Consider the following 26838-nt stretch of genomic DNA (forward strand, 5'->3'; position numbering starts at 1 on the left):
TCACAAGATTTTCTTACAAGAGAATAACTTTGTTGGTTATAGCAGATTATTAAGAAAAATTACACAACGAACATGGCTGAGAAGACAGTACCAGTAGACAAATCCTGCTTCTCATTTTACCTAGGTTAAAGAATTAAACTACCTTCCACATTACTTGGTAACCAATTTCCTACTTTGGCTGCCATCCTTAAATATTGTCTCTTGAAAAAAAAAAGCTATTTCAAATTATTCTGCCACATAATTTTCTATTACTAACAGAGTTGGTAGCATTAGTTGCTCCTTTAAGGAACCTCAGTAAAACGTTGTTATCCACACACATACCAATGCACAATATATTTTTTGTGAATTGCTTCTGGCAAACTAAAATGGAGTCTTAGGAATGAAAGTTATTTTAAAAGAAAAGGATGACACAGTGTATTTCACAAACTGGAATAGGCTTGAGTAAATTCAGCTTTGTTAAATATACTCTTCTTGAGAGTTAAATGCTAGCATGTACCAACATACACTTTACCTGCGAGTCTAATAAACTGATGACTTCACTGGCCCCGAGTGCGATGGGTTTTTGGCCACCACTTGCTTCCTTCGGTTGCAAACAGAACAGATTTCTCGCAACCTGAACAAAATCTAAAACACGTATAGTTACTGTAGTCTGCAGCACCTATTTCAAGTCAGTTTTTCTCTTTATTTTGCAAATGCTTGCAATGACTTAAAAAAAATGAGTGTGCTATTTGTGGAAGGTGCAGGGCTGACAGGCTTAATGAACACTGACATAGCTATTCTGTACTCATTGCTGAGGCCTGTTGCCCTTTATGCAGGTGTGAATACTCATATTTTTATTTAAATACGCACTTGGAAGACACTTGAATATTAAAGAGAAATTTAAACAAGAAAAGTGGCTAACTCCAGAGGTTTGTTAGACCTTAGCTGATAGCAAATACCACCACCAAAAAAAATTAATCTTATAGTTCTTTTTCAGAAGACCATAATGCATGAAATATTGTCCAGAATTAGTTTTATTACATACTTACACAAATCAATCCATTATAAAGCAGATGCTTCGCATTTTTCTGCTTAAAAGAAAGTCGTGATTTCTTAAAGACAAACCATTTCCATTTGGAAAAAAATCTCAGACTTCAAGAAAAAAACCTCACACTTTAAGTAAAATTAACTATTTTCAGTGCACAGTTGAAAATGTATTTGTAGGAATGAGTGGAAAGTGCACTTAATGTCTACTGAGCCAAGGCTGCTTAGGAGAAATGTGATTTCCACTACAGTTCACTAGTCCAAAATTGCAAGTTTATTATTACATAGTGGAATCAGCATCTGCCTGGCTTCAGAGAATTGCTTTTCATTACTATAGTAATGCATACTGATGGGAAGGATATATAATGAAAAATATACAAATGGGTATTATCCACTGTGTGTTTCCCTGCTACACTTGTTTTCAGAGTACACTGCAAATGATTACCTCCAAAAGATACTGTCCCATTAGAATCTTTCTGTAGTTGATGCCTTAGGGCTTGCTGTTGTTCAGCTGTGGGCTGAATCCCAAGGTAATTCAGTGCCTAGAAGAAAAAAGAGGTATACAGAGGAGGAAGAAAAATGGAATACGAGACTTTACCTTAAATAGACAAGAAAGCCTTTTCATTACCACTTAGAAACAGAATTTCTAGATTTGGGGGCCCCCTGTTTTTTAATAATTATTGCATACAAGCTAAATGAGACAGATGAAAAGTTATTCCTCACTGAAAACTGTCTTTATTATTACACACTGTTTGTGGCGTGGCATAATATTTCTAAGGCTGGCATATTTTGTTCTGACAATATTTAGGCCTGATCTTACACCAAGACCAAATCTACCAACGTAAACTGCGCTCATTATCAGCTTATCTGAATACTTAACCTCTAATTTATAAAGTGACTTGAATCTGAAGGGCAATGACTTACATCTTTTACTGGACTAACTGTACGGCTGGGAGAGATTTAGACAAACTGTCAGCAAAAGGCCTGAGAAATATTAAGGTCTGAGAAATATTAAAAATCTGAAGCAAGTTTAATGACATTAGACTAATAAAGGAAAAGAAGCATCAATTCCCCAATAATGTTCCTCCTTATAGTTATGGAATAAGTCTCCCATCCTTGCTCAAATTATTTGCTCTAAGTAGTTCCTTATAATTTGTAAGGCTGTACAAAAACTCCAGTGCTCCTGATATCCCACTTTAAAAGTCTACGTCAATGGATTATTAAAGTGATGTCTCAGTATAGTGAGATGTTTCTATACAAAATCCCAATTCTGAACTTCTACATTTGGCCCAAATAATTATTTCAAGCCAAGTATTAGTGTTTGCTTTCACTTCCTTTTTTTCGGCTAAGTTAAAACTTGTCATTAGTGTTTCTGCACTTCAAAGACCACAGCTTAAGGCATCTATGAAGGCACTTGACTATAAGTACATTTACAAGACAACTTTTGTATTCAAAGTTAAGAATGTTTATTGATGCTCTGCCAGTCTGAGGCTTAAATTACCTATGACCTCCTTAGTTTAAATTACCCATAACCTCCATGAAGCTCCATTACTTGGGCCATTTAAATTAGATGAAAGTAAGTGTAAAATTAGGAACAATTTTATTCTAGAAAAGATATGCAACAGATTCTTCCCATATCTCACTTTGGTAATTTTGCTATGGATTTTTGCTGATGTCCTGGGTGATCACATAAAACCAAGTTTATTGTATAGTCACATTTTCTCTAAATCACTTCCAGCTGGTAAATAATCCTAACAGATGCCCATACTGCAGTTTCCCGCAAGGTGGAACGGCTATATTGAACCTTCCTATAGTGCAAAGTGTATTTAGAAGATCTTTCTGTTATTTTGAAAGTTCTCCTTTTATCTTTTACTCTCTCGTTTATATTTTTTTTCCTTGTTAGCGACACCAAAAGACCAACTGAAATGTTAGCAGAAACATGCCTATTTGTTATATCGCTTTTCCAAATTGAAGTGCAGGAATGAAGAAAAAAGAAAAACCAGACTAAACTGTGTGTTATGGCAAATAAACCCATTTATTTAACTCAGCTAATTTAAATGTATACTGCATGTTTCCAAAAAAGTTATATACACGATCTATCCTTCCACAGTACTTCTGTGAATCTCATTTCCTTGATCATTGCTCTCAATTTGCATTTCTTCTTATTCCCAAATGATCCTTTGCTAAAATATTACTTCTTTCTAAGCTAGTATTTTTATCTTCTTTCATTCTCTCTCACTCTTGCTATAGCCACACCCTTGTGGCTATTTCAGTATTTCTGTTGTACATTTTAGCTCCCTATTTTCTGTTCTCTTTTTTCCCTTTTTTTCTTTTGTTGAAGATTTTTCTGTAGGGTGGTTTTGTTTACATTATTTTTTTCCATGTATGATCCCTTGACATTTTACTTAACCTCAGTACCTAGTTTTATGTCACATTTAAAATGCTCGTCTGTATTCTTAATTTTTGTTGGCCAAAATTTTGTTCCAGAGTCCACTTGTGACCTACCTGTCACAAGGTAAGAATGAGTGGAATCCCTTTTCCTGCATATCATATTCTTAAACAATGCTGTGTGCTTTTCCAACATCCAGAAAAGAATGTAGTTAATGGTTAAGTGGACCAACCCAAAAAGCCATTTGCCCAGTATGTCAAGTCAGATATGGCTATAAAGAATGAACGTACTATCCAAATGGAAAATAATAATTTCTTGTCTACCTACTCAGGCTGTACTCAAGCTTGACATTTTCTTTTTGTGTTTCATATGCTCTACTTACTGGGTAAAAGGCAAAAGACAAGATATTTACCATCTCCAGCTTTTCCACTTTGAGACGAACAGTAGGGTTTACAGAAATCTTCTTTCCTTGCAGTCCATAATCATCTGCCTGGTTGGGGGCAACAGCTAGGAGACAACAGGTTGTGTGTTAATTGGCAATTTAATTGTAACTCTTCCTTCTGAAGGATGTGTTTTGAAGTCCTGCTGTTCAAAATAATTCCAACTAATCACCTGATCACCAGAATAAACTCTAAAGTTGAGTATGACTTTTTTAAATGTGAGAAGTAGATTGGTAAACTGTTCATTCCCAAAAATAGTAAATATGGACCTCATTTAACCATTTTACAATTATGCATCAAAATGTAAGAGAAGATTATTATAAACATGGGGCATAATTAAAGGAGAGAAAACAGGCATTATTTAAACTGAGAAGATAGAATAAGACATGATAGAATTACACAGCTTATACATGCAAGACTTGGTCTATGTTTCTATGAAAGAAGAGAGAGTGATTCTGGAGGGAGGAGGGGAACACACACACGTATTCAGATAAAGACCCTCAAAGCTGAGCCTCATTTTTTAAACCTTTGTATAATCAGTAATCTTGAAGTGTGAAATGTAAGGAACTATTTGGTCCTAATGTTCAACTAGGAAGCATTGTCACCAGAAGGGATGTTTTTTTGCCACTGAGAGGCACAGCTGAATTAAGGATTTTTAGATTTAGAATCCCATATGGCTCCAAAGAATGGGAAATTCCAACCTACTGTGGCCTACATGCCCCCCAACCCTCCTTTCCACCAGGTGCATTAACTGGTTTGCATAAGTTTAAAAAGATATGTCAGTACACAGTGATGTACCCAGACCTGGACACAGGCATGGGCAAACCAGGTGGCCACCTGGGGCCTGGACAAAAAGGGGGCCCAAAAATGAAAAAAAAATTACAATTGAAAAAAAAAAAAAAAGTTTTTGTATTATACATATGTTATCAATTGAGAATGAATTATTTAAAGACATTGATACCACAGATGTGATAAAGACTTTTGCAACAAGTCTGATTATTATTATCATTATCTCTGGCGAAGGGGGTCCCAATACTAAAAGTCTGCCTGAAGCCACCAGGATGCACCTGTTTACTTTCCAATATTTATGAATTATAAATACCGGGAGGAAATTACGTTAAAAATTATAAGCATTCCCAAGAACACATAACATATCTACCATAGCCACCAACTATTTTTTTTTGCTGGGAGTATACTCAGAGAGGAGGGGGTGGAAATCAACAGTAGCTTTTCCTACTGGAGAAACACCTCTGTTGGAGAAGAGAGAGAGAGACCTTTAGAAGACTCTGAACATGGACTATAAGCATAGTAGTGACCTTACAGCTTCTTTAAGACTTTAGAGGCATTAACACCTCATTTAAAAAATAGAATAAAAAACCTACTGGCTGAGTTTTGCAGAAGGAAGGTGGGGTGGACAGTTATCGACAAGAAGGTACACACCACGTAAATCAGGAAAGGTATTCAAAACACAAATTCTTCCTTAACAAAGCATCTGTTTCCAAGCTCAAACTAGCTCATGTTATCAGTATGTGCCAAGAAGGTAAAAACCCCCCACCTTCTTGGAAACCTTTACTTCGAACAGCTTTTGCAGGCTATATTACGTTCTGAAATATGGGGGCTAGAACCTCAGTTGATTACAACAGCATGACTGCACTGAGGTCTGCGTGTGGATACTGAGTTCACAGAACTACTGGGTCTTTCGGCTTTGTGCTCGTCTCTTATAAGCGCTGTTCAAAATTATGTTGCTTTTGTTGTAAATCACAATTACTCTTGATCAAAAAGCAGTTTTAGTTGTCTCACATAATAGGTGAAGATAAGGTGTATGAAAGAAGTGGTTTTGATCAACGGCTTGTTGTTAGAATAGAAAGAGGGAAAGTCTGGAGACAGTACAGGGATTACAAATCTTTCTCCTCCCCTAGACTATTAACAGTTTGTACAGCCTTTATTCTTATCTAGTTTATTTCTGATGATAAACTGTGGTGTTTAAAAACCACCCGTGGAAATTTTCCACTAACACTGTTCTTGACAAACTGATGTTTTGTGGCAACATCGTAGGAACAAACTTTCAGAGCCAAGACCCAAAACTCAGCTGCTATAAAACAGAGATTTAGTAACTGAACTGATTAAATGTAATAAATTCATTCAATCTTCACCAGCTGAGAGTCTAGGATGTGTTCAGCATAGACCGTCAAGACCCATAATTACTTCTTATAACCCAAGTCCAACTGTAGCTCAACTGCATTTTTATCATAGTACTTGGATTTACGTGGGATGATCCCCAGGGTGCTTATACCAACAGCATCCTAAATCTTTAACTGCAGTCTAAAGAGAGAAAACACATGACATGTTTGACCAGAGAGGGAAGGGTGGTATTTTCTTTCTCATGAAGTGCTATGCTACTGTCCTCCACTTATATAGAACATTTATTTAAAAACACCTTGTGTTGAAAAAGGAAGCAACAGACATTCAGCTTCCAAGTCCTCTATCCTTTTAATCAAATGAATAGCTCTGTACTATCGGTCAGAGTAGCCTTTGCCTTGTAATATCTAATTTGTTGGGTTTTTTTGCAGTCAGTGTGCAAAGTGTCTGATGACTTAATTCAAGCTACATGAAATATTATAACCTCTCTGCTTTAAAAAGCTCATAATCAGTCAGCTAATTCTTGAGGGAATGTTTCAACTTATGCAAAATTGATTGAGCTCTCAGTTACAAGACTTTTCATTTGGAATTAGGGTCATCATCAGCTATCCCTTGATATGAGGATGATGTCTGCCAAGGGGGGATTACAGGTCTGTTAAGTTTTCCATAGGTTTGACAAGTGGTGCCTTCCTTTCTCCTCTGCCATTTCTTCGCTTCCTAAGCAAGATGGTTCTCTTTGAAGTAGGCTGTAGCGTGCGGATAACCACTGCATTGTAGACCAGGATCTTAGTTTCCATCTGCAGAACTCAGTCAGCAAAGACATGGTGAAGCAGCTTTCCAAAGGTTACACTGGCACAGAGAATCCTGTTTGATTCCTACATCAAGACTGACTGACTGGGAGAGGAGACTGCCAAAGTATGGGAAATGCTTTCCAGGGGTTCTCCACCAACGGTAATTTTCAGAGGTAAGGGGGCAGTTTGTGCTGGGGCAGGCTGATGGAGCACCTTGGTCTTCCCAATGTTAAGGGACAGTCCTAGGCTGTGATAGGCACCTAAGAAAAGGTTAAGGGTGGACTGCAGATCAGTCTCAGCGTGCGCAAGGATAACAGCACACTGAAGGCTGGCGATGCCAATCTTAGGAACTCATTTTGCTGTAAAGGTGCTGCAGGTTGAAAGCCTGACCATCCATTTGATACTCAGCCCCAATTCCAGGACGAAGGAGGTCACGGGTGAGTGACCTGGATGTTGAGGGATGGACTCAATTGGTGGCAGCTGAGACCTCAGATTCATGGCTGAGTAGGGTCTTGAAGTGCTCCTTCCAGCATTTGTCCATTGGGATGGATACACTGTCTGTGAGAAGGGTGGAGCCATCCTGGGATTATAAGTGGGTTGGGCCATTGGAACGCAGCCGTGGATGGCTTTCATTGCTTGAAAGAAGCTTCTCATGTCATGCTGGTCAGTGAAACTCTAGATCTCCATGGCCTTTGCTTGCCACCACTGGTTCTTGATGTCCCGTAGCCTCCTCTGAACTACAGCTCTGAGCCGGTGGTAAGCCTCTCGTTTTTGCTGGTTCGTTCTGCCAAATGCAGAATGCAGCCCTCTTCTGATCGATCAGTGCTAGGATCTCCTCCTTGTTCTTCTCAAACCAATCTTGGCGAGGGTAAATAGAGTATCCAAATGATTCAGCACATTCCTTGTGAATAACATTCTTAAGCTCCGCCTGGATGTCCCTGATGTCATCAGGTAGGTCAGAGAGCCTCCCAGTAAGGTGTTACTGAAAAGCCTTGCATCTAGCTTGGTCTTGGAGTGCCTTGATGTTAAATCTCTTCTGCACTCCTTTTGGTGGTTTACGGTGTTGTGGTGAAAGCTGCATGGCCGTGATTAAACTGACCAAACTGCGGTACTTCCAGAGTCATCTGTACTTCTCAGGACTTGGGTGATATGGACATCGGTAAGATCAAGGGCTCTGACAATAATATAGTCAAGAAGGTGCCAGTGATTGGAACATGGATGTTTCCAAGTGGTTTTATATTTGTCACTCTGTCTGAAGATGGTATTTGTTAGGGTGACAGAATTTGGATCTTGGGGAGCGCTGGACTTGCAGCTGAATAAAGGCTTTTATCTGTGTCTCAGCAAAAGCTGCTGGTCACAAGGCAATATGACATATTAAAACTAACTTTGCTAATGCTTAAGTAAATGGATTCCTAACAAAAGATAGGGTGCAAAGTGCATAATGTGTTATGTAAAAATAGGATACAGACCAACGGCTATCGTTAGGGGACAAACAGATGTACGGCCTTGGAGATGATGCTGAAGTCAGCAAGAAACCAGAAAGAACCAGCAAGAAACCACAACTGACCAGGAGAAGGCGGAGGTCAAAGACTTATGCATGCACTCTTAGCAGAGGCATGTAAATGAATGAAATGCATAGGCAATATCATGCTAATGAAGCAAACAGTAAACAGAGGCAGAGCTTGAAATGGGAAGCGAAATGGGTGAAACATGAAGAGGGATGAGGTGGAATGAATGTTAATAAGCATGAATCAAGGTATATAAAATGTGTAAAGAACTAATGTTCAGTGCAGGTTCCCTGATTCACAGGCTGTGTGTCTGTGAAGGACCCTTGTCTGAAGCGGTCTCCATTCTGAATAAAGCTGTTGCGAACAATGTGTGCTGGTGTTTGCTCCCTGCTTGCTCTGGCTAATGAGTAACAGGATCCATGAACAATTGAACCATTGTCTCCCTAGCTGTTGCGCGCTGCATGGAGTCGGGGTCTAACAGTATTCATGATGAGCAAGTCATGCTCTGCACATTTACTAAGGAGGAGGATACCACTGGAGTTGACTTTCCACAACCCCTCTCTCCCAATGGTGCCACTCCAGAGTTCAGAGTCTCACCCAACTCCTGCGTTGAAGTCACCCATGAGGATGAGCTTGTTTTTCCTGGCAGGGGAAGTACAGGAATTAGGGTAATTAATCGCTGATACAACTTAAATAATGTCAGTAGATGAATCTGGTCCTATGTTTATCCTTCCTTCAATAAATCAAATCTGGAACTTGTGAATGTGGACTGATCCATTGAAAAGGCAGATCTTTCCTGGTCCCTACTTAACGATGGTCAAAAAGACATTCTGCACAGCAGTACAGAGAATAAATGTTCAGCTGTAATGAAATATTTTAGTAGGCATTTACTTTTTTGCTTCTTGTGAATTTAAAGTGTCATCAGTTCCAAAAACTCTCTCTAGGGATATGAACAATATAATTATAATTTTTGTTTTAACATTATAGCTACCAAATACATACATAACATTTCACCATCATTTTTTACTTTAATGTAGCCCTTGTGTATAATTGAACAACATGAAAGCCCCGTTAACGTTCACTTTTGTCCCTATGATATGTTGCCCTGCAGAATACCTCTATGGTATTTCAGCAAACTGAGAAAGCACTGTTTCTATGGCAACCTAATCTTGATTTATATCTGAGTTTTCATTAACTGGTTTCAATGGAGTCTATTGATTACTATAGCTCTACAGCAAATGTTATAATCATTCATCTTTGTTTAGTTTAAACTATCTGTGCAAAAAAAATGTCCAACATAACTTATTTTTGACAGGGGTTATTGGACAATGCATTCATCCTAGTTTTACTCGGTAGTGATAAATGGCCTAGATACCTTTCTTTAAAGCCTATTAAGTCACATTATGTACTTCTTTCTGTGGAAGGGTAATTGTAAAAAAGAGGAAAAATGAATTAAAATAAGCATTTACCAGTAGCAGACACATCAGTAGGGCTGCTGTCTTCAGAAATAATTGGAGATTGCTCCCTCTTCTTGAATCCAGTTTTTGTCTAAGAAAGAAATCACAAGTTATGAAATGTCATTTTCTAAAGTAGGTCAAACACCAGACTAGAAACACATGTTAATCTTAATTAAAAATAAAAAGAGAGATGGCTGGATAAATTAAATCAATATTGAGGAAACGTCGAAGCCAAAAAAAATGACATTCAAAATTCACAAATATATGCATTAGACCCACTGTGCCCAGGTACTAGAAAGTAACTGCTCCCTGGAATTATTTTTTAAAAGTATCAGTATAAGCATGCCCTGTTTGAGAAGCACCTGCTAAAGATTCCTTTATCACTTGAAAGCGTCACTTTTCATTTCAGAAAATGCATGCAAATTTAACAGTGCAGACATTTTAACAGGAAGCCTTTAACTGAGCCATTTTATTATAAAGCTTATTAGCGATGATTACTGATGAGGACTGAAACGGAGGTTTGAATTAAGCATTTTATTAAAACCAGAGAGGCCTGTTTGTTAGCATATTTAAGAGGGTGGCGAACACTGTACACCATGTAGCATACTAGAAAACTTCTGCTTCCGCTGAGTCACAGGCTCTGTTTATTTCACAGGGCTTGTCTCATCATGTTTACTGCATCTGAATTTCAGTGCTGGGAAAAGGTGTAAAACCAACTTCATATGTTCTCCAGGGCTGTCAGTGATGCTACAAGCTTCCTCAACACAATGTTTTCCAACCCTGTTATGGAAAGAACATCCTCAAAGTACAGCTATATGGACAACTTACTGCAAAATTAGCTACTGCATGAACTTAGCTACTCCATAATAACTTACATGTACATTCTTATCCAAGATAAATGCAATATTGCTTGCCCTTTGGTGAAAATGGGGGGAGTTATCTCACGTTTACCATGGGGGTAGAAGTGCGTACACACAGGCAATTAACTAAGTTCACATCACAATTTAGCTTGTGATAAACCTGCCTATACACCAATACTCCTAGAGTTCATTCTTCATGCTCTATATCCATTCTTTTGCCCCTCTGCCAGGATGGTCACCAGTTATTGCCAAATAATGTTGATGTTATATGGAACTGGGAACTTGAATAAAGCCACCAAAGTCACTTAGGTATAACTGCTGAACATCCATTAAATAGTACTTGGCTGGATTTGGTTTGCTAATCAACAGTTAAAAGGCTCCATATTGCACAGTCACTCTGGCAGTGCCTTTATCATACGTTAACTTAGCATTATAGTTAAGCTATGTAATAAAAATGTTAATATCTGCTATTCTTTTAGGTGTATTACATGCAGAACCGCTATCCAAATAAGCACCAAAAAAGTGCAAGTCCTAGCGGTTCTCTCTGAGAAGGGATATCAAGGTGGATTTTGAATATGAACAAATAAGAGCTTCTGTTGACTTAGTTCCAAAGGGAACTTTATCCTCTTACTTGTTCAAAGAGATTATTTTCTTCAGCTGTAAAATGGGCCATAAATTAAATATATTTTTAAAAAATTGAAAACATGTGGAAATTCTCAAATACTCAAGTTTCTTTTAGTCTATGAAGCTTTCACAACATCATATTCCAAAATCGTTTCTTTGCACTAAAAATCTGTAATGTTAATTAAAACAATGTTTGCTGGTTTGCTCAAGTGTAAGAGGGGATATAAATCTATAATTTTGAATTTGGTACTACTTCCGCTCTAAGGAAACTCTTTTATTATCTAAAGGCATTACATTTTTTAAAAGTTTTTAAAAGACTTCTTTTAATTGAAGAAACTCATCAACAGTCTTGAAAATAAGGGAGAGAAACACATTTCACATGGAAAAGATGCATCCAGTAACAGAAGTTAGCTTGCAACCACAGCCTAGTACACTATACAGATGTTTCATGTACCACAACATCCTGTGCAGCTAAAGTAAATAGTCTCAGGAAGCTGATGCCCCAGGGATGACAAGACTTGAAATGCAGAGGGAAAAAGGCTGCCAAATGTCCTTGTGTCTTCAGGTTCAAACCCAGACCCTGGTGCAGAAGGCTATGGTCAGATGAGACTCTACTGCTGTCCCAACTACCAGAGTTAAATACTTGATGACTAGTGACAGAAGTCTCTTCCATAAAAGCCCCCTGAGCTTGAGCATAATGAGACATACTAGGTTTAAGACAGCTTCATTAGGTTGAGTTTTTATCTGACTTGTGTGGCTGGGACAAAAGGAACTTATTTCTCATTTTGATGTTAGCCCTGACAAAAAGAAGTGTTCTCTAATTTCACCAAGTGTAGGTGTCTTTGTTAAATTCCCAGTTTTCACTCTTAGCTGGAAGTAGGTCTTCATGCTACAGCAATAAGTAGTAATATAATAAAGGGCTCAGTCCATCTGTCTGTCTGTCTATAACTTTCTTGGAGCACGCTGATTGGTTACTGAAACAAGCAATCAGAGTGATCCAACAGCATTACGGACAGGAGGTGGCCAATGTGCTGTCTTGATGGCGGGGATGGAGCAGGGGGGGGCCAGGCCAGTGCTGCTAGCCTCGTGCTTCCCCCCCCGGCCCTGCTCCTTGAAGGCAGCGATGACAGCGGCATGGGGTGCTGGCAGAGAGGGACAGAGAGGTAAGCTTCCTGCCCCCCCCCCCCAACACACTTCTGGGAGGTGGCGGCATCGGGGGGGGAGGGTTTAGGGTTACGAACCGCTCCCACCCCCCCCCGTCATTCTTGATGGGCAATTCAATAGTATGTAATAATGTTCTTATGTAGGAGAGTCCTGAAAAATCCATTGCTGTGGTCTCAAAATATAGGCAAACCAAAATCCAAAGACAAGTACCTTTTCTAGCAGCCTCTGCTTTATAATGAAGTCCTTCCTTTCTTTTTTTAGATAGCAGTTTGAGATATAAAAGTTCAGCTACAGCAATAATATAAAGATGAAATAGAATGAGATCATACAATGGTGTAAAAATAACTAGGGGTGCACCGATAAAGATTTTTTGGGCTGATACCAATGGCTGATTATTAACAAGTCATATCGGCTGATACCGAGCCGATTGCTGATATGCAGCCCGGCAGCTTGAAGAGCAGCATCCAGCTGGTAAGTCTGTTGGGGTGAAGTGGCGGAGGGGAGGGAAGGGGCGCGGGGGGGAGGGGCAGATCGAGGCCCTCATGGTGAGGGAGGGAGTAGGGCTGGGGCAGGTACTGCCCACCCGGGGGGTGCACAGGGCGGAGCTGCGTGCAACTTGTCTGGGAGGCACAGGGAGGGAAGGCCTGATCCTGCTGCTGTGTGTACCCCCGGGGCAGGCATAGTGGGTATGTGACCCATGGATCTGTGCGCAGGGTGAGGCTGGGATGCCACTGTGGGGTGGAGCTGGGCCCTTCCTGGTGGGGGGTGTTTGGGCTGGGGCAGCACTTGGGGAGGCAGCAGCAGCACTGGAAGGCAGGGCTATGGGGGCCTACCTCATAGCCCCAGTCCCAAAACTGCCCAGCCCAAGTGCAGTCCCAACCCAACCCCTCCACTGGGAAGAGCCTGGTGCTGCTCCCAGGCTCAGCCTGCAGCAGCAGCCCACCTTCACCCTATGCACAGATTTGGGGGACACATGCACCTATGCCTGCCCTGAGCCACCCCCAGACACCCTGGATGAGCTGCTTGCGGCTCTGTCCCACGCCCCACCCCAACTGGGCAGTGTCTGCCCCTGCCCCACTCCTTCCTTCACTGTGCAGGCCTTGATCTGCCTCCCCCACACCCCTTCCCTTCCCTCCCCTCCACCCCAATAGACTTACCAGCTGAATGCTGTTCTCCAAACTGCCAAGCTGGCTGCGTGATTTCTTTGGCTGCATGTACACACATGGCATTTATCAGCAACATTATCGGCCACATAAGTCAAAAAAAGCCGACTGCCAATAATGTCAGTTTTCCTTTTATCGATGTCAATATGATATGGACGAATGTATCTGTGCACCTCTAAAAATGACTTAGCAAGAATCAGTGTACTTTATAAAATAAGGGAAAGGGTAGGTAGAAACAATAGTCTCATTCTTAAGAAAGGTGTGATTACAATGGTGGCAGAGCAATACATTTACTCCTGTATTCCCTGCTTAGTACTGAAAACTTCCTCCATCCCTGAAATATAAAACTCAAATCACTAGATAAGATTTAGCTGAATGGTACAATCCCCAGTCAGTCTATGCTTCAGTTAATACTCTCATTCCATTAACCAGATTTTGTACACACTCCAGAAAGTCTGCAATATCCTGAGGAAGTTCATGTTGTTAGAAAAGGTCCAATTATTTTCTCACTAGAATAGTAACTGAATGAAATTAATCTGATACTGAAGTATGGAACAAAGGTTCAGGATTTTTTTTAACTCTGAAAAATACTCATTTACTTGGCTTGGCTTAACAGAAGTTAAAAGTATACTCACAGCACTGGAAGGGGTCATCTTAGAAGCAAAGTTCTCATTAGGAGATGTAAGAAGATTAAATGTTGGATTTTGTTGCTGTCCATATGCACCAGAAGATGTGAAGAAACTAGAAGGGCGTTGTGCATGTTCCAAGCGACTGGGAACAGTCTTTTGTCTGATGAAAGCGATTTCCCAAGCAGATTCTGATCTAAATTTGAAAAATGTTTTACATCTGTTAACCAAGAGACACTGAGTAACATGAAATGTCAGTCTTAGAAAAAGCTACTGGCCCACATTTCATGGGTCAGTATTTTATTTTGGACAAATACATTTTTCCCCTCACTTGACTGGCATCAGATAAGTATATTTTGTAACCAAAATGGTTAAAGATCATACTCGTTTAAGCATTTTTACAATATATAAAATTTGCATTTAATATTTCAGAGGCAACAATGTTCTTACAACAAACACTTTTGTTAAAAAACTTCATGCCTATGTGGAAAGAAAATATTGTCGTACATGTCACTTGCAAGATTTTGCTATAACACTATACTTACTTTGGCTTTGTTCTGCTGATTATACTTTTTGCCTCTTCATGGGAGACACCAATCATCGACTCCTTGTTTATTGATACAAGCTGGTCTCCAGGTTTCAATCGTCCATCCTAATAAATATCAATAAAAAAAAAACAACAACCAAGTACAAAAAGGTGCTTACTCAGACATCTGGTGGAAATCCTTGGAATAGCTGAAAAAGAGTTTTCTTTTGCATTCCAATCAGAAACTTCGAGAAACTTTTCTGAATACGAATGAAGAGTGCAAATTCAATGAGCTAACTGTTAAAGTGCATTTGTGAAATGAATTCAAAATCTGAAAGCATAGATGGTAGAAGATGGTATGCCTTGCATTATGTAGAGTTCTGATGAAAAAAAGGAGGCTGAGGCATAATTGGGCAGTTCTGTGGCCTGGGCAGCCATGTGATGCTGAGGACAGTGCTGGCTGTTGTGGTACCGATCACAGTAGCGCAATCAGCCGCCGCTGTGATTTTGGCTATTTCTCTACAGAGGCAATGTCTGTGGTTGCTGGCCTAAGTACCACCCCGTAGTTACACGACCAAGAGGAGCCTAATTATTAAGCAGATTACAGATACAGGTGAAGAAACACATCAACTATGAAATGTAAAGGAGCTATCAGAGACTGAAAGAAAAAGAAAAGAACACAAGACTTGCCTTTGTGGAAACTGGCTTGGGTGAAGGGAGCACTACTGATGGAAGATAAATATCTGTCTTTTTGTCTACCTTGGGGACTAGATGTATTTTTAAATACTAAATTTGCTATTTTGTAATTTGGATTAGTTAATAAATAAAATGTAAAGGAAAAAAAACCCAACCAAGTATGGCATTTTATGTATGCATGTTCCTGAAGAGAAAGCTGGAAGAATTTTCAAACCACAACAGTTTAATGTACTTTTGAGCTTCTGCCTGGACCAACGTGATTGTCCAACACTGTAGTCCAGCTGGGTCCAATCTTTTTGCTGGCGTGCCACAAATTAAGCTCCATGTCCTCCCTAAGTGCCACTTCAATTGCCTTCCCTTGTTTGATCTGCTGCTCCACTTTCTGCCCCCTGCCCTATCTGTCTTATGCTCTTTGTTCCTTCTCCATCTGCCATGCGTCAGATGCAGAGGCTGCCCACGCCACTTGTGGCATGTATGCCACACATTGACCACCCCTGCTGTAGTCCATTTGGTTGCTTACAACTGTTTATAACATACTAGGATTAGCCCCCACTTCTGTCACTTTTTTCATTTTGGGTAGATCCTTTTCCCCCATAGAGTTCCAGTAACATCTCAGGGGGCTTCCGCTCTGGCAGGCTCCTTCAACTGTGTGGAAGAAGTTGTGGGTCCCCAGTGAAAGGTACAGTACAATGATGACTTTTAATAAATCAGAAAAATAATGGCTTGAATACCAGAACAAGGATTTTGGCAGTGGAGTGACAGAATCTATGAAGTGTACCGGAGCTGCTGATAGCATTTAACATTTTTTAAATAAAAAACATTTAGAAACTGTGGAGGGAAAATAGGGGCCTTTTCATTTCTGGTATAATCCAGCTGAATATGCTTCTTTGAGGCGAAAAGCTCTGGAAGATGTCAATAGAATGAATTTGGACCCAAATGCTTATTTTTTTAATATAAAAATAAACTGCAGATTGACGTTTTTCCAGCAAGGAACACTGACCCATGTGACTAAGGGAAGCCTCTGTACCCATTAATCCAGCCCCGAGTTGGATTAATTTGTGTGTGAAGAAATTGACCTCCATGGCTACAAAAGGGACTTTTCAGGCACTCTTGAGACAAACTCATCTGAATGAGGGAAGACAGTTTTTCACATCCTCTGCGGCTAGTAGAATTTTTAATCACATTTCACATTTTTATCATCCATCTAAAATAATTTTAGGAGAACACTGGTTTGTGCTCTGGTTGAATTACTCAGTGCAGCCTGCTCTGAAACATTCTGCAAAAATAAGTCTGTATCACATTTCTGTTTCAGATAGTGATAAGGCGAGGCTTTAAACATCCCATGCTTGATTCCTCATTAAGACTAAGGTTTCTTGGCTCTCATCTGGCTGTGAAAAGCGCCTTAAAAGAAGTCTGTTACACGTAACTGAAAAGCCAGATTATTGGCTTATTTTAATTATTAAAAAGCTGTTGATTTTGAAATTACTGTATTCCAACAGTAAACGGAGCATAAACACGCACACATATTAAACATTTTTTTGTTCCTGGATACATTCGGAATAAAAAAAAGTTACCAGATGAGAAAATTTGGAAGATATGAACTTTAAAATTCTCTCTCTGTAATCAGCTTTGCATATTTCACAAAAAGTCCCTAAAATACATTTATAAGTACTATCATTAGTAAATATAAATCTTTTGGCCTAGGAGGACTACAAAGATACAGTTTTGTGATCATAAAATGCATGTGTTTACATAATAGTTCCTTGGACTTCAGGCTTTTATAAAAAAATTATCATATTTTCTTGCTGTTAACTGTTTGCCTTTGACCACAGAGGAAAAACAGCTTCCTTAGAAATATTAGCTACAATGCTGCCCTCCAATGGCAGACATAGCAAACAGCACATTTTAAATACAGAGATTACAAATCCATAAGGATTTACATATGCTTGTGACAGATGCATGCTATAATATTAATATCAGTGTTCTTATTAGAAATATTACTGGGTCACTGATAAAGAGAAAGAACAGGCGCTAAACTACAACAGGGCAGATAAAATGTATTTGGAAGGCAGAATATAATCAAACAAAATAAGAGAGAAAATTCCTACTATCTATAGAGAAGTAGTCCTACAGTGGCTCTGTAATTTTCTTTCTTTCTGTGCCTTGAATTTAACTTACCCTCCTTTTGTGCACATACTAAATTGTGGTCACATGTAAACACAGGCAGACATTGGAAAATCATTGTAAGCACAATTAGTGTTCTTGCTTTGCAGGCTAAAGCAAGCATGTAGAGGCCAAAATCACCAGTATCATATTTATCGATAATTTGGGGCGCAAGAGGATAAATTGCAAAAGTCTTTCTTCTTACCTTTCTGAACATCTGCTTTTAGACTGTATTTGTCCCAGTTCAGCTCAGCCTGAAGAAGCCTGATCTTTCAGGGGGCCAGAAAAACTGACATGGCCTCAAGATGCCTGGATGCAATACCCTGCTCTGCCACAGGCTTGTGGGACTGTGCAGGAGTGTATAATTTGACTCCACTGTCTTTTATGTTCTTCACGGGTAAGAGGAGAATAATGATTCTTATTCTTTATCTACCTCATACTTTAGGATTATACTATCCCTATCTACCTCGTACCTTAATTTGTTAATGGCTGCACTGAAATACTATGGCCACGATAAGGCAGTTCTCAGGAGGACCACTCTGTTGTTACAAAATGACTCAGGGCACAGGAAAAGATGAGCAAAAATTGGAAGCTTGTATCAGGCTCCATTATGCGCTTTTGAAAAGGTCCGTGTCTGCCCTCAGCTGGTGTGACACATGCTACCTGGCTAGGCTCATGAGCATGAAATGGACTCAACATTAAGTCAAACCTGGGGCTGCCTGACCAACAAGTCCAAATCTTAACTCTGGGCCAGCTGTAGCATGTACCCGCCAGAATAACTGAAATCCTTCCTTAGCTTGCTTCTATTGCTTTGGACACCTACATGGACATGCTAGAAGAAAATGAGTAAAGAGCCTACTTGACTCATGCTCCTTACAGGATAGTTTAATACAGGAAAGGTTTGACCCTTGAGAAAATTTTCCACTGGAGACACTGTCCCAGTGTCTAGCGGTGTCAAGGAAAACATCATGTCCTAGTTCTTGCAAGTCAAAGTAACTTAACATTGTTGTTGTAGAACATCTGCAGTGCTGAAGTTGGTACTAAATGAAGGGAGGAAATATGAATAGAAAAGGACATTAGACTCCCTACCTTATGGCAGTCACCTCCAGGAATAACTTCTTGAATATACACCAAGGGCCCTTCATTTCTGTTAATTCCTCCCACAATGTTCAAGCCTAGGCCTGTTCCCTTGGAAACAGTGATAATCTGAAATGCACTGTCACTATGGGGCAAAAAAAAGGCACAGAAAAAGAAAAATGAAAATTAGCATTAAGAGGTCAGTTCCATAATCTCCAGAGTCCAAAAACCAATGAAGACCCACGACGTACATATAGTCAGAAAGAAATGGCTGATATTTAATCAGAAGACTGATACAGTCCACATTCTATTCAAAACAAATTATTTTTCCCGTTATTGCTTTAGCAATTACAAACTGAAAGGCAAGTTACATATAAGAATTGAGACCGTGATATACACACTGCTAGAACTCAAGCGGTGTGCAGTACTCAGCTAGCATTTTGTACACAACCAGCTCTCTGGAAATGTGAAAATAATCATAAAAATCTGCATGGCAAGAAAGTTTCAAGTGTCAACTTTCTTAAGTGCTTTTAAGTAAATGTATTTTGCATAAATCTAACTGCAGGGCTGTTTTGGTTTGCAGTCATTCCATTTTCTTTCCAAATATTTGCTGTGGTATTTTTACTGTTCCCGGAACATTGCAAGCCTATATTTCAACCACCTTAGTTCAAAACAAGCATGTGGGATGTTGTTTATAAAGACTGGAAGATTAAATTAGTTAAAGAAGTTGGAGATTGCACAGAACTGTCTATTTGCTAGAGGAGGGTGGGGAACCAAGATTACGTGTTTCTATACTTGGTTTTGCCAATGACTCATAGTTCAACCTAGGATAAATTGGCCAGAATTTTCAAAGCTGAATGAACTAATAAATGTATCCTGACTTTTAAATATGTCCGTCTCTCAAATTCTGGGCCAGCTACTACACTCAGCTTCTAGTAACTTCACGTGAACAAGGACCAAAATATCTTTATGTTTGTTCTTTCTAGACCTACTGCTTTTTCAAGTTTTAATACATGATTCTGTATTGGATTGAAACCTCAGGTGCCTCCTGTGCTGTTTGTAGCCACTCACTGGGGCAGCGTGCTGGCACAGGTGACTCCCAACGAACAAGTCAGTTGGAGAAACACACACAACCCCAAATCAGCCTTGTTTCACCATTCAAGCTGAGTTAAAGGCCAAAGGCAAACAAATTACAAAAAAAAAAAGATTTGGTTATAAAACTTCCTTCCATTTTAACAGTCAGCAGTGTTACTAACAGCAAGGTTTTGAAAATTCTCTTTATCTGTCTGCGTCCTTTTAAGGCACCATACACAAAACCTTCAGACGTGACTGAATATATATACTTCAGAGAAAGGCAGCTTGTACAAGAGAGCGACAGTCACTTTTAGAAATTACTTTGCAAGGTGAAGGGATGTGCCTATGACAGAGATACTTCCATTGTGGCTGGTGGCAGTATCCTTTGCTCGTGCCAGCTGAGGACTCTGGGACCTTGAAGATGATGCTGAAGAAAGGCTGTCAGCAGGTTTCACTTAAAAGAAAAGAAGAAAGGCAGAGGGAAAAGAGAAATAAAAATCACATTTGAAGACAGCACAGGATTTCAGTGACCTGCAGAAACAAATCTTGCAAGCTTTGCCATTGCAAATAGTCCAGTGGAATTGCTTACATGCCAGGAAGAGGTGTATTCTCAGGAACTTTAAGGCATAGCTCTAGTTCTGCCTAATGGCATCATTATGACCAATTCTTTTATTGTGCATTATCATAGCAAAGATTAAATGCTATGATTTGGAATTAATTTTGCAGTTTTCTGTCCAATATCTGCCACAAGACTGCTGCGCACTGAAGGCCCTGCAATCACGGCAACCTGTAGGAGGCCACAGGGTAGGTGGACAGTGTGCTTACCCACCCTTCGGACAAATGGGAACCCCCACCTCTTTCTGGCTGCTGGGATGGCGGTTAGCACCCAGGGCTGCTCATATCTTACAATGCCTGAACTTGATTTAACAAATCAGAGAGCAGTAAAATGCTAGGGGTGAGAGCAGACAGAACATTAGATCAGCTACTGAAAATATTCCATTCTTGAAACACTGGATTTACGCTGCACCTCACCCTCTCAAAGTAATAGCTTCAAGTGTTTAACTATAGTTTTCCAGTCCCATCACCTCAATTTCCCAGCCCCTTCTTTCCAGTCTTGGAAAGGAGATTAAAAGCTTTTGTCAAACTGATAAAACAAGGCTCAAGGAAAACTTAAAAAGTGCAGGGCTACCCAGCCTCAGAGTTGGAGCTAAGCCAAGCAAGCACTTGGTTGTCAGAAACACACATCACCCGCTGGATTGTAAAGCAAGAGCCCTTCACATGAAATGTGTCAAAATCATCTGTTATACACCCTTCTTAAGGGGACAAATTGATCCAGTATATACGGCATCCTTATCAGTGCAAGCACCCTATCAGGTATGTGCACAAAGCTACAGTACCTTAAGCACAGATTCATTCTCTGCATGTTTTACCCACCCTTTATCTGAAAATGTCAAAATATTGTACAAATAATTAATAAACTGCCCTTGAGGAAGGTGGCATTATCCTCATTTACACATGAAGGTTAAGTAACTTGCTTAAGGGTACTGACAGTGGGTACATGATAGAATCAGGAACTCACACAGGAGTCCACAGTAGTTTCTATTTCATAAAAGAATGACTACAGCCCTGAAACATTATTTCGGGTTAACAAGCAGTCTCAACTATTTCAGGATAGTACAAAATACAGAAATATTCATGTCTTACCAGCTAGCAGTTGTGTTGGAGAGCTTCCTGCAGAGTCTGTATTAGCATGAGATCCATACTTGTCCATCAGGTTTAGAAATTCTTTCCTACGATAATAAAAAACATCTCTCAAATGCATCAGTTGAGACTATGTAGGAGTGTCATTTGTTAAGAGTATGTCATTTCCTGAGACACCAATGAATTAAAGGTGAATTCAAGGTACAATGACCTTATTGTTGCATATAAAAAGCCTGAGAACAGTTAAGTGAAAGAATAATATAATATGAAAGGATAAACAGACAGGATAACAATGGTCTCTAAACAAGATGGGCTGGTTATTATAAGGTAGAGCATTTTAATTATTAGTTTTAGTCTCCTAAATTGAAAGTGCTTCTTGAGATATGTCAGATAATAGGAGAAGGGTGTTGTCTGTTTCCAAAAGAAGTGATTTATTACCAGGAGACAAGTTATAACTAAAACATTCTTTTCCTCCCTCCCTCTCTCACTCACACACACACATACGCACACTTTTTTTTTCTTTTTTTCTTTTCCTCCCTCCCTTCCTCTCTCTCTCTCTCTCTCTCTCTCACACACACTTTTAATAATCTTTTGTGAAAAAAATAAAACATAGATTGATTTGACTACTATGGAACAATGGCCCAATCAGGACAGAATGCTACTTTACAAATGATTCTGTACCATTACCCCACGTCAAAAAGAAATACACTAGAAACATTTATTGGCATTTAATGCAAAGAAAAAGAGGAGAAAATAGAAATAAGTCCTTGATACCCATTGTAGGGCTTCTATTCTTGTTGAAATTAGAAGTACATTTAATCTGAAGTACTTTAAAAATGTTAAGTATTTTATACTGTATTTTTATTCTTCTTATTATTATTACTACTAAATCCTCTAAAAAGAGCATTGGAAAATGAGGGATTCCTGAGATTCTGTCAGACTGCAATGGCCACCACCACGGGGTGGGCAAAATATAGCCCACAGGCTGAATCCGGCCTGCCAACTGATTTTATCTGGCGCATGGGCAGGCAGTGTGAGCATCAGCATGACATGGCAGGTCTTGGGTGAGCCACGCTTGCGCTCCTGCCTCTGCTGGCAGGCAGCATGGAGGCGGTTCTGGCTTCTGCTAGTGCTGCAGGAGACACTGGGTAGAAGCAGCAGCGCCAACTCACCTGGTACTGTATGACAGCCTGGGAGATAGAGCCCAGCCCACCCAGGTGTCTCCATCTCTCGGGGTATAAGCAGCCCCTCTTGCCCGTCCAGCACTGTGCAGCACCAGCAGAGGCCAGAGCTGGAGCTGCCGCCTGCCACCTGCCAGCAGAAGAGGGGCCTGAGCACAGCTTGCCCAGGGCCTCCCATGCAATGCCAGGACTGCTTCTGCCCAGCGCCCTTCCTCTGGCACTCAGGAGATACAGTCTGCCCCTGCAGGCCCTGGGGGCTGCCCACCAGCAGAGGCCAGGGTCTTAGCACAGCTCACCCAGGGCCTGTGTGGCCAGACTGCATCTCTCAGATGCTGCGGGGGACACTGGGCAGAAGCAGCCCCTCCCACTCAGCACTGTGCAATAGGCCCTGGCAGCTCTGGCTCCAGTTGTTGTGCAGTGTTGGGCAGGTAGGAGGAACTGCTTCTGCCCACCAGCCACTGGGGCCCAAGCACAACTCATCCAGCTCCCACCTGCATGGGATGAAGCCTAGCCTCAGGCCACTGAGCTGTCCCATCCCACCTTGCCCCTCCTTCAGGGCTTCTGTGAGATGCAGGGTGCAAAGGGGGTGTGCGCACATGCCAAGAACCCTGATGGCAGGGAAGGGCAGGACATCCAGGCTCCATCCCCCGCACCTAGCTGTGGATGAGGCTGGCAGATGACGGCTCCGGGCAGGGGCTGGCGGGCAGGCAGACCAGGACTAGGGCATGGGCGTGCGCGCATGTGTGCGACCCTCAACAGCTCACCAAAACTCATTAAGCGGTCCTCCAGCCCAAATAATCGCCTGGGTTAAATACTGGATGGGAACTCCCTGTTGATGAGCAAAACAGGATGCACACACACACACACACACTTTGTCTGTTCATACAACAAAGGGTTATTTGTCAATCAAACAGGCCAGTGCTCCCACCTTGTGCTCACATCTCTCCATTTACTGCCACTCATTAGTAAACAATTAGTTGCTCGTATGTACTTTGAAAATGTAAAGTAATCTACACAGGTAAGTGGTAGCATTATTTGATATGCCAAAAACAAGAGTTCTTGAATTCGCTCCAAAGTACAAAATTATTTAATGAAAAGAATCCCATGTGTAGAAAGCCTTTATTCTTCATTTGTTACTAATTTTGATATATGGTTTGCTTCAGCTTCCCAATTAAGTAAAGCACTTGGAATCCAGTTTTGCTTTTACTAGGCAAAAATAATAAATGAGCCCTTATTTGGGAGATTTCCATATCTGCATTCTCTTATGTCTATTCTGGTGTACAATGACTTCATTGTAAAGATAGCCTTTCCTCACTTCCTCTGCTGGAAAAGCCAGTGATCTCATAGATAGATTCATAGATTCATAGACGTTAGGGTCGGAAGGGACCTCAGTAGATCATTGAGTCCGACCCCCTGCATAAGCAGGAAAGAGTGCTGGGTCTAGATGACCCCAGCTAGATACTCATCTAACCTCCTCTTGAAGACCCCCAGGGTAGGGGAGAGCACCACCTCCCTTGGGAGCCCGTTCCAGACCTTGGCCACTCGAACTGTGAAGAAGTTCTTCCTAATGTCCAGTCTAAATCTGCTCTCTGCTAGCTTATGGCCATTGTTTCTTGTAACCCCCGGGGGTGCCTTGGTGAATAAATACTCACCAATTCCCTTCTGTGCCCCTGTGATGAACTTATAGGCAGCCACAAGGTCGCCTCTCAACCTTCTCTTGCGGAGGCTGAAAATGTCCAGTTTCTCTAGTCTCTCCTCGTAGGGCTTGGTCTGCAGGCCCTTAACCATACGAGTGGCCCTTCTCTGGACCCTCTCCAGGTTATCCGCATCCTTCTTGAAGTGCGGTGCCCAGAATTGCACGCAGTACTCCAACTGCGGTCTGACCAGCGCCCGATAGAGGGGAAGTATCACCTCCTTGGACCTATTCGTCATGCATCTGCTGATGCACGATAAAGTGCCATTGGCTTTTTTGATGGCTTTGTCACACTGCCGGCTCATGTTCATCTTGGAGTCCACTAGGACTCCAAGATCCCTTTCCACCTCTGTGCCACCCAGCAGGTCATTCCCTAGGCTGTAGGTGTGCTGGACATTTTTCCTCCCTAGGTGCAGCACTTTGCATTTCTCCTTGTTGAACTGCATCCTGTTGTTTTCTGCCCACTTGTCCAACCTGTCCAGGTCTGCCTGCAGCTGTTCCCTGCCCTCTGGCGTGTCCACTTCTCCCCATAGCTTTGTGTCATCTGCAAACTTGGACAGAGTACATTTCACTCCCTCGTCCAAGTCACTGATGAAGACATTAAAGAGTATCGGTCCAAGGACCGAGCCCTGCGGGACCCCACTGCCCACACCCTTCCAGGTCGAGACCGACCCATCTACCACGACTCTCTGGGTGCGACCCTCCAGCCAATTCGCCACCCACCGGACTGTGTAGTCATCCAAGTCACAACCTCTTAACTTGTTCACCAGTATGGGGTGGGATACTGTATCGAAGGCCTTCCTGAAGTCTAAGTATACGACATCCACCCCTCCTCCTGTGTCCAGGCGTTTCGTAACCTGGTCATAGAAAGAGACTAGATTGGTCAGGCACGATCTGCCTGCCACGAACCCGTGCTGGTTTCCCCTCAGCATAATTTGCCCTGCCGGGCTCTCACAAATGTGAGCCTTGATAATTTTTTCAAAGACTTTGCCAAGGATGGAGGTGAGACTGACTGGCCTATAGTTGCCCGGGTCCTCCTTCCTCCCCTTTTTGAAAATGGGGACCACGTTGGCCCTTTTCCAGTCCTCCGGGACTTGGCCCGTGCGCCACGAGCGTTCGAATATTCCCGCCAGTGGCTCTGCAATGATGTCGGCCAGTGCCTTCAGCACCCTCGGATGGAGCTCATCCGGGCCTGCCGACTTAAAGGCATCCAGTTCTTCCAAGTGACTCTGCACCACCTCAGGGGCTACGCATGGAAGTCTGGCGCCTTGCTGCTGCCTCTCTACAACCCCAGTGAGAGACTTGTCGTGCCCCTCGCTTAGGAACACTGAGGCAAAGAACTCGTTGAGGAGTTCAGCCTTGTCCCCCCTGTCCGTCACCAATTGCTTCTGCCCATTTAGCAAGGGTCCTATTCCTCCTATCTCATATTAGCTTTTCTAGTTATTCCTCTTATTCTTTGTCTGATCAAATGTACTACACTTCAAAACATGAAATAGGACCATTTCTATGTTTTCTATATTATTTTAAACATAAGGTGATTCATTTGACTTGTAAAAATTTAGGGCCACTGGGTTTCATTCTGGTTCATTATATAGATGTACAAAGATTAGATTTAGTGTAAGAGTTTCTATTTGACTTCATTCCAGGCTTTCTCTTTTCATTCTAAATTATAATACTGCTGGAGGGAAAAAAAATTATTCTTTCATTATATTAATCAAACCTAGAGTGCTGCTACAAAGGTAAAAGATAACCTTGAAGCATACAAAATATTTCTGAATATGATCCTAGTAGTCGTGCCTGAAAACGTAAATGAACCAAAAAAAACAGCCACTATGCAATGACACTTACAGCTTGAGTTTGTGCTCACATATGGGGGTTAGCACTGTTCTATATCCTGTTTTTAAAAAAGGAATAAAGAAGAGGGAGAAAACCTTCGGCAACACACCTGACACATTAGAGCAAAATGGCAGAGTAAAAAAGAAATGTAAAGCCAGCATTAGACATTATGCATTCAATTAAGGGGGAAAAAAACCAAAACCTTACTGACCAGAGCCTCCTTTAAGAAAAATTGGGTTTTAAAATTAATTAGTGTGACTAATATTAGTGATAAAGAAAAAAGTTAAAATAAAAGGAAAAGAATATATCTAGAAGGGCTGTAAAGCACAAACACCAGTAAATTTCCTGTTTCCTATATCCTGCTCTACAGGATAAAAATACTAAATGGGGATCTTACTATACTGAGGGGTAAATGGGACAAAACAAATTTATGCAACAAGGAATTATAGTCATCAATCCAATATACACAGGTTCCAATATCATGTAAGAGACAAAGGAACATTTAATGGCCTGTTTGTGATCTCAGTTATACCAGCGTAACTCCAATGAAACTCTACTAGCCACAGAGGAGCAACTGAGATCAGAGTCAGACACATTATTTATCAGCCGTTCACATACACGTTAGTTATTACTTCAGGAATTAAATAGTGCCAGATTCTAGGCCTACACACAACAATTACATACGTGCAATACTAGGAAATAAATTG

At 41.0% G+C, this 26838-nt stretch overlaps 1 protein-coding gene across 11 annotated transcripts in view; it reads right to left on the bottom strand.

Annotated features, from left to right (window-relative positions):
* Positions 1–26838, bottom strand: part of STXBP4 (syntaxin binding protein 4) — a 129523-nt gene that overhangs the window by 83217 nt on the left and 19468 nt on the right. For 9 of the 11 annotated variants that reach the window (XM_059732084.1, XM_059732077.1, XM_059732078.1 and 6 more), the window contains 11 exons: positions 21425–21510; positions 20042–20174; positions 18659–18791; positions 14730–14836; positions 14194–14380; positions 13553–13603; positions 12606–12683; positions 9760–9838; positions 3825–3919; positions 1469–1565; positions 512–624 (listed from right to left, as the gene is read on the bottom strand). In XM_059732084.1, coding sequence (XP_059588067.1) covers positions 512–624; positions 1469–1565; positions 3825–3919; positions 9760–9838; positions 12606–12683; positions 13553–13603; positions 14194–14380; positions 14730–14836; positions 18659–18791; positions 20042–20174; positions 21425–21510 — 1159 coding nt within the window. The remainder of the gene's footprint in view (positions 1–511; positions 625–1468; positions 1566–3824; positions 3920–9759; positions 9839–12605; positions 12684–13552; positions 13604–14193; positions 14381–14729; positions 14837–18658; positions 18792–20041; positions 20175–21424; positions 21511–26838) is intronic. The other 2 variants (XM_059732082.1, XM_059732083.1) reach the window with 2 other exon arrangements.

This window comes from Alligator mississippiensis, chromosome 8, assembly GCF_030867095.1.
Source record: "Alligator mississippiensis isolate rAllMis1 chromosome 8, rAllMis1, whole genome shotgun sequence".
Lineage (NCBI taxonomy): Eukaryota > Metazoa > Chordata > Crocodylia > Alligatoridae > Alligator > Alligator mississippiensis.